Below are 8,192 nucleotides of genomic sequence, written 5' to 3' on the forward strand. Positions count from 1 at the left end.
GGTCCCGCGGACTAGGGGCGCGTGGTGGTCCCCTGCGGCCCAGCCTTGCCGCCGCCCCGGGGAGAGCCGGGAGGTGTCTTCTTGCCGCAGGGAAATGAGACCCGAAATTAGAACCGGGGAAGCCCGTAGCTCTCCCCGTGCTCCAGCCAGCTCAGGTGTCTTAGATCGGATGAACGATAACGTTAAAAAGATAGATTATCTTACAGCTCGGCTCGTTTTAGGATGGCAAGTTACATTTTAACTTACAGGGTATTTAACGGGCGATTAAAATTGGGTTATTGGAGGCAGCTAACTCTAGGCTGTTACTCCTGATCGCGTTGCCATTGCCGACACGGGTCCACGCTTCGTTCCTTAACATGTCCTGTTCTGTTCTAGGCCCGTGACGAGCACTCATCGTTGGGTGGGGCTCTAGTGCAGTCCGTTCGTGCCAATATTTTATAAGCGACGTTTTCAAACTATGTGAAGATCTGTTCTTTGTTTGTTTGTTTGTTTTTTTGACGGAGTCTAGCCCTGTCGCCCGAGCTGGAGTGCAGTGGCGCTGTCTCGGCTCACTGCAACCTCCGCCTCCCGGGTTCTCGCGATTCTCCTGCCTCAGCCTCCTGAGTAGCTGGGATTACAGGCGCCCATCGCTACACCCGGCTAATTTTTTGTATCTTTAGTAAAGACGGGGTTTCACTATGTTGGCCAGACTCGTCTCGAACTCCTGACCTCAGGTGATCTGCCTGCCTTAGCCTCCCAAAGTGCTGGGATTACAGGCGTGAGCCGCCACTCCCAGCTGAAGATCCATTTTAAGAAGATTTATTCCTCTATGATGGAGAAGTATGAAAAAATTGGGAAAATTGGAGAAGGATCCTATGGAGTTGTTTTCAAATGTAGAAACAGGGACACGGGCCAGATTGTGGCCATCAAGAAGTTTCTGGAATCAGAAGACGACCCTGTCATAAAGAAAATCGCCCTTCGGGAAATCCGAATGCTCAAGGTAATTGATTCACTTTTCCTTTTTTCTTTTTCCAGACAGGATCTCACTCTGTCACCCAGGCTGGAGTGCAGCAATGTGGTCATACCTCACTGCAGCCTGGAACTCCTGGGCTCAAGCCATCCTTCTGCCTCAGCCTCCTGAGTAGCTGGGATTACAGGTTCTAGCCACTGCTCCAGGCTCTACTTTTTCTTTAAAGTGAATTTTTAGGGATGAAAGAAATAAAGTGAGTCATGTTATGTTAAAAGAATGTCATGGGACATGGTTACATCTTACTTCATAGCCTTTTGACTTCAGTGACACAAATGGGATATCTGTGCACAAGTCACTAATTATATAATGAACTAGAAAGCAGAAACAAAAGTGCTAGGTAAGGTGGCATTCACTTTTAGAGATGCTATGGTATATTTTATTTTTCTTCCCAATAGTTTCTCTCCCACCTGTAGACCTGGGTTTTCAAGGACCATCACAATTTGATAGTATAGGAATGTAAGACAATTCAATTTTGCCTAGCATTGTTGATTTTTAAACTTCTAAGGTATTTTCTATTGGTATACTCAGTCTTTTAAGAGAATTAATCATTTACCTGTTTTCAAACTGCCAGGAAGCTCACAGGTCTCATTACACCTCATATATATTTACTGCTGAGCATCATCATGTCTCATTTCTAAAAAGAAGTGTTCTTCTTAAAGAAGTGAAATGATCACTTTCTATTTTTTTTTAATGTTTTGTAGAAATGGGATCTTGCTGTGTTGGCCAGGCTGATCTGGACCTCCTGGCCTCAAGCGATCCTCCCACCTTGGCCTCCTAAAGTGCTGGGATTACAGGCATGATCCATCGAGCCTGGTCTGATCACTTTTCAAATGTTTATTAGTTAACCCTAAAAATACCATGATATCAGAGGGGGGAAAGGTATTTATTACAAGCTAAAAGTGTGTTTGCCTCTAATGGAGAGACTTCTTTACAGAACTTCTGTGAAGGTGAAATCCAAATCCCAATGTGAAAGGTGACATATAATGAATACCGTGGAGGTCAACTTTGTTTCAGTTATGGCCTCTGTGTTCTGACCTGTATAACTAACTACATGACAAGGGAAGAGCAACATGGTGAGAGACAGATGAATGAAACTTCCAGGGGATTCACTATTATTCTTGCTTCTGCAGTTTCTCCAGATCACTCTACAAATCTTTTACCCATGGATAAGTGTGTGGGGTCACTTCTAGATAAGGAACCTAAATGGAAAGCAGCAAGCTTTGGACAAATTGAAATGGGTGGATAACAGGGCAACTTCTCTATTTAGGTTTGGAATGTTCTTAGCCAACAGGATATTATGTATTCAGAGGAGATGCTTCCAAAGTCCCCCAGGGGAGTGCTCCCATAGGCAGGGGTGAGACCTGCAGTGTTTGACCATCCCCCCGCCCGGGTCACTCTACCCTTACCCTCTCTGTACACAGGGAGAGGCTGTTAGGCATTTTCTCTTCCTCAGGCTTTCCTAGGGGAGGAGGTGATCATTACATTTCAAAGGGTTCATTGACCTGAAAGAAAATCTGTTTCTTGCAGAAAGATACTTTTTCTGATTCTGAAGATTACTTTTGTGAATGCTCCTTTCAAATCTCTCACCACACTTTATCAATACTACATTAACAGTGATAGCTCCCCAAATTAATTGAGTTCTTCCAGGATGGAGACCTTGCCTCTGTAGCTCTGTATCCCCAAAGCACACTAGTTGGCACATCTAGGCCTCCCAAAAATGTTATTGTTGGATTAAAAAAAAAAGTTAACAAAATAAGCTCTTAAAAAAGGTGGATGTTGCCAATAAATTGGGAAGTCAAATGTGTTCTCTGAACTGAATATTGATATCCTCCAAAGGATGGGGTTGTGTGCACGTGATCCTGATTTCAAAGCATGCAGCACCCCACTCTCCAGATTAAGTGCACAGACGTAGACACCCCCGATCTCTATGAAGTGGTGGGACTAGATTAGAGGTAGAGTCTGTTCTTTAAAGCTGTAACTTTTCAGAGTTGTGTGATATTCCTAACACATAATATGTACTAGACTGGGCATGGTGGTGCATGCCTGTGGTCCTAGCTACTTAGGAAGGAGGCCAAGGCAAGAGGATGGCTTAAGCCCAGCAGTTCAAGGCTGTGGTGAGCTATGATTAGGCCACTGTACTCTAGCCTGGGTGACAGAGTGAGACCCTCTCTGTTATAAAATAAAGATACTTAATAAATATTTGCTGAGTAGGTAAATTGAGGGTATGGTGAATGAACATTTTATTTTCTCCATTTATGGATTCAGTAAATACTCATAGAGTCCCAGTTGTGCCTACAATGATGTTTATGCAAAGTTGTACACCCTGTCTTTCAGCAGCTCGGCTCTTGGAAGGGAGGTAAGATGAGCTGCCCTTTGGCTCTCGCTCCTTATAGACTGGTTCCAGTGAGCAGGGAATGTGTACCCTTGTCTGGTAGGAACTCTTTAGGTGCTTGTTGAATGGTGAAAATAAAGTGACTGGGGGCATGTTTGAGCTGAACTTTGAAATGTTTAGGGAAACGTGGAATGAGAGATAAGGCATTCCAGGCAGACACTCTATCCTAGGAAAAGGTGCATAAGTGGAAAGCACAGTATATTGAGGGAACACAGGTAATAACCCCAGTGTCTTGGCCAAGATGCCCAGTGGGTGCTAACAGGCCAGGGAGAGAAGGAAGGGGGAAGCCAGGGTCTAGCAGGATCAGGTCATATTCTAGATTTCTTCTGAAAGAAGAGCACATAGGAATCTAATGATTGGATGAGAAATCAAGAATAATTTCAAGGTTGTTGACTGAGTGACTGGAAGAATGAAGAGATCGTTCACTGTGATAGAGATCCAGGTGCAAAGTTGGTGGAAAGGAAATAAAGAGCTCTGTTTTGGACAGGTTAAGTTTGAATTGTGAACCCAAAGAGACTTGTAAAGTAGGCAGTTGACTACACAAGTCTGGCATTCAGAAGAAGTCCAGGTTGGAGACAGATAAAGTTGGGGTACATAAGCTTATTGATGGTATTTAAAGCTGTGGGACCGGAGGTGGTCACCATGTGGGATGGAGGGACAGGTACTGAAGGTGGAAGCTTAGTGTACCCAGCCCTTGGGGGTCAGGAAGATGACAAGGAACCAGCAAGGGAGGCAAGAAGAGGCGATCTGCATGGTAGGAAACCCCATAGAACAATGTTCTTTCTTTATTATCATTATTATTTATTTTTTGGAGACAGTCTCGCTCTGCCACCAGTGGCACAATCTCAGTTCACTGCAAACTCCGCCTCCGAGGTTCAAGAGATTCTTCTGCCTCAGCCTCCCAAGTAGCTGGGATAAGAGGTGCCTGCCACTACACCTGGCCACTTTTTGTATTTTTAGTAGAGATGGGGTTTCACCATGTTGGTCAGGCTGGTCTCGAACTCCTGACCTCAAACGATCCGCCTGCCTTGGCCTCCCAAAGTGCTAGGATTATGGGTGTGAACCACTGCGCCTGGCCACAGTGTTCTTAAAAGCTTAGTGAAGAAGATAGCTCAAGAGTGAGGGGATGCTCTGTGGTGTCAGAGGTCTCCATTAGTAGATTTAGGATTAGCCATTGGCTTTGATCATGTGAGGGTCTTTGGTGACCTTGACAAGAGCTGTGTGAGTGGAGAGGAATGAAACCTTCATCAGCAGAGGTTTAAGAGAGACGACAGGAACGAAGTGGAGATAGTGATATGGGCAACTGTTTTCAAGAGTTTTATTATAAAAGGAAGACAAAAATGGGGCAGAGGTGTTTGTAAAGATGTGGACTGAAGAGAGGTTTTTTTGTGGTTGCTGTTTTTAACTGCAAGTGAGAAGTACATTTCTATGCTAAAGTTGTAAATAAATCCAGTAGAGAAAAAACTTGATGTTGGAGGAGGGAGAGAATTACTGGACCCATGACCTTGAGTTACTAACCTGAACCATACCAAACTTAAATATCATTGCATAAAAAAAGACAATTTAGGCCGGGCACGGTGGTTCACACTTGTAATCCTAGCACTTTGGGAGGCCAAGACGGGCAGATCACCTGAGGTCAGGAGCTTGAGGCCAACATGGTGAGACCCCATCTGTATTAAAAACACAAAAACACAAAAACTAGCCAGGCGTGGTGCCAGGCGCCTGTAATCCCAGCTACTCCTGTCTGAGACAGGAGAATCGCTTGAACCTGGGAGGCAGAGGCTCCAGTGAACCGAGATCGTGCCCTTGTGCTCCAGTCTGGGTGACCAAGTGAGACTGCTAGATTTTTTACATACACTTTCCTTAATCTTTCTGTAACAGGATCCACAGCTGGCTCCAAGCTATGGGGTGGAACTTCCTCCACCAGGGTATTCACCGTCTTCTGATTTGCGTATGATACATGGACCCTACATGAATTCAACTCCTTTCCATAACTCAGGTTTAAATATATTAAGGATTTATTGGATGAGAGGTAGGGTGGTCATAACAGAAGTCAGATTGCAGAGAGAGACAATGTAACTGAAAGAAAATCACCTTAAATCAAGAAGTCAGGAGCTGGGTGTGGTGGCTCACGCCAGTAATTCCAGTATTTTGGGAGGCCAATGTGCGGATCTCTTCAGCCCAGGAGTTCAAGACCAGAGGGGGCAATGTGGTGAAACCCCATCTCTACAAAAAATAGAAAAATTAGTTGGGTGTGGTGGCATGCACCTGTAGTCCCAGCTACTCAGGAAGCTGAGGTGGGAGGATCACCTGAGTTCTGGGAGTCAAGGCTGCAGTGAGCCGTGATTTGTGTGGCTACACTCCAGCCTGGGCAACAGATTAAGACACTGTATCCAAAAAAAAAAAAATCAAGAAGTCAGGCATGATGGGCTGGAGCATCACAGGCCCTGTGGTGGAAAGTGGGCAGTGGTTCTGCATAAAGCAGGCGGATGCACTTGAACTCCACGCAGCCCCTTAGGGGAATATCTGTGTGTCCGGGAAGGAGCAAGGAAAGGGCTATGTGTTTCAAAACAAATACAAACCATACAAATACAAAGTAATACAAACCAATACAAAACAAATACAAACCATACAAATACAATGTAATACAACAGAATAATTGAGTTACTAAGGCCCCAAGCCCCTATACTGCTGAATCTTCTCTCTGTGGAATGAAAATGGTAGGAAGAGGAAAGAAAGAATTTCAGCCAGCAGTGGCAGAAAAAGTAGATGCTCCTAGCGGAGTTGGAGGTTAAGGACAGGACAGTGTCACTGTGGGATCTCTGGGCAGATGTTCTACCTATGGCAGGTGGTATGGGGGCGTTAAAATATATTAGACCAGCATTGGTCAAGGGCTGAGAGCAGCAGCTGGGACATTGTCCGTGACAGGTCTCCCTCCAGAAAACAAGAAAAACAAGAGAGACAAAGAGAAGGAATCATCTACTGCTCTGTGGCAGGTAGGGGCAAGGGACCTAGTAAATCTGGACAAACTGCCAAGTGTCGTTGTTACCTGGGATGCACAAATTACACTGCTAACAACCTTAGAAGGTAGATATTGTTATCCCGTTTTACAAATGGATTCAGTGTGGTTAATGATTTGCCAAGGCGTCCCGGTCAGTAGGCTGGAATGCAGAAACAGTTCTCTCTGTCCCCAGGTTCATGCCATGTGGTTTGCCTGTACCAGAACCATCCATCACTTTATACCAAACACCGTACTCTGAAGTCTCCCCAGGACTGGTCCTCAGAATTTATACTGCCCATTCTCCAGCAAGGCCTTAGCTGTGAGATTCGTGGCTTCTGTGGAGGCCTGAGTACAGATTCCAGCTGGGGCAGCAGTTCTTCCCATCTCTCCTTCCATAACCCTATGGACTATTTTAGAAGGCTAAAAGTTATGGTTTGCCACCTACAAAGATGAGAATAAGCATGAGGGGAAATGTCCATTTGAAAATTAATTATAAATATCACAACGTAATGCAGAGATTAATAATGAGAACAAGGTCACTCCTAAAGGGGGAAAATTGGTTCTTGGCAGGTGACAAAAAAGTCTAACTTTTTTATTGTTTAAAGCACAGATATACATATGGTTCATATACAGATATATAGTATATTTGTGGTATTAAAATTTCATTGGTAAGTGATTAGAAAAAATGTGTAAAATGACTCTTTGGTGGAAAGAAATGAAAAAAGGTGCATGGGGTGTGGGTGAGTGGGACTGTTGAGTGTATCCTAGATGCCAGAAGTATGCTTTCATTTGATTTTAATTCATCATGAATAGTAGTAACCTGCTGAATGTCCAGAACATCCCTTTTTTCCCTGCTGTCCCCTTTCATCAGTAGCCTTCTAGAAGGGACAGGGGCTGTGTGACTGAATGGGGACAGGAGCTGCAGTTAGGGACTTCAGCAGTCTGGTCCCCTCTCCTCCCCTCCCCCTCCCTTCTCTCTTTTTTTTTTTTTTTGGAGACAGTCTCACTCTGCTGCCCAGGCTGGAGTGCAGTGCTGCAATCTCGGCTCACTGCAACCTCTGCCTCCTGGGTTCAAGTGATTCTCCTGCCTTAGCCTCCCCAGTAGCTGGGATTACAGGGGCATGCCACCACACCTGGCTAATTTTTGTATTTTTAGTAGAGACAGGGTTTCACTGTGTTGTCCTGGCTGGTCTCAAACTCCTGATCTCGTTATCCGCCTCCCTTGGCCTCCCAAAGTGCTGGGATTACAGGGATAAGCCATCACACCCGGCCATGGGACTTCAGTTTCTGATCATGCTTGAAGCTGTGGAGCGACCTTGGGCAAGCTCTAGTGCTTCCTGGAGCCTGGCCCACCTTATTGCTATGATTTATGTCCCTGTTTGGCATTGCTTTGCTGAATTTTTGCTGAGGAGAGCAGAGGGCTCTTGGGTCAAACATCTAACAGCAGTCAAGCAGCCTCAAGGATGCAAGGGCAGGAAAGTAGAGAGTCAAAGGGAGTAATAGTATAGAAGAGGAAAGCACAGACGGAAAGGCAGAAGGTGAGATTTTAACGTGATGCTGCGGCCAATGGAGGCGCTGGAGACAAAGCTCTTCACACAGTACCCCCAAGAGGCTCACTGTCTTCAAAGAGCAGACCAGAAATCCTGCTGGGCACATTACCATCATGGTGACAGGCACATGCTCTAAGAAGCAGGACTGTCAAAGTTGCCTGTTATCCAAAGCATTTATTAAGTGCTTAATTGAATATGCTCTGTGCCAGGGCCACATCCACTAAATGCTAACAGAGTACC

General features: G+C 45.2%; 1 protein-coding gene across 2 annotated transcripts in view; it reads left to right on the forward strand.

Annotated features, from left to right (window-relative positions):
* The window catches only part of CDKL1 (cyclin-dependent kinase-like 1 (CDC2-related kinase)), a 68,734-nt gene that overhangs the window by 669 nt on the left and 59,873 nt on the right, over positions 1–8,192 (forward strand). Inside the window, exon 2 of one of the 2 annotated variants that reach the window (XM_011999754.1) lies at positions 376–979. In XM_011999754.1, the coding sequence (XP_011855144.1) occupies positions 809–979 (171 nt within the window). In that variant the 5' untranslated portion in view covers positions 376–808. Of the gene's footprint in view, positions 1–375; positions 980–8,192 lie in introns of those variants that run through there. The other variant, XM_011999753.1, reaches the window with a different exon arrangement.

This window comes from Mandrillus leucophaeus, unplaced genomic scaffold (assembly GCF_000951045.1).
Source record: "Mandrillus leucophaeus isolate KB7577 unplaced genomic scaffold, Mleu.le_1.0 Scaffold60, whole genome shotgun sequence".
Lineage (NCBI taxonomy): Eukaryota > Metazoa > Chordata > Mammalia > Primates > Cercopithecidae > Mandrillus > Mandrillus leucophaeus.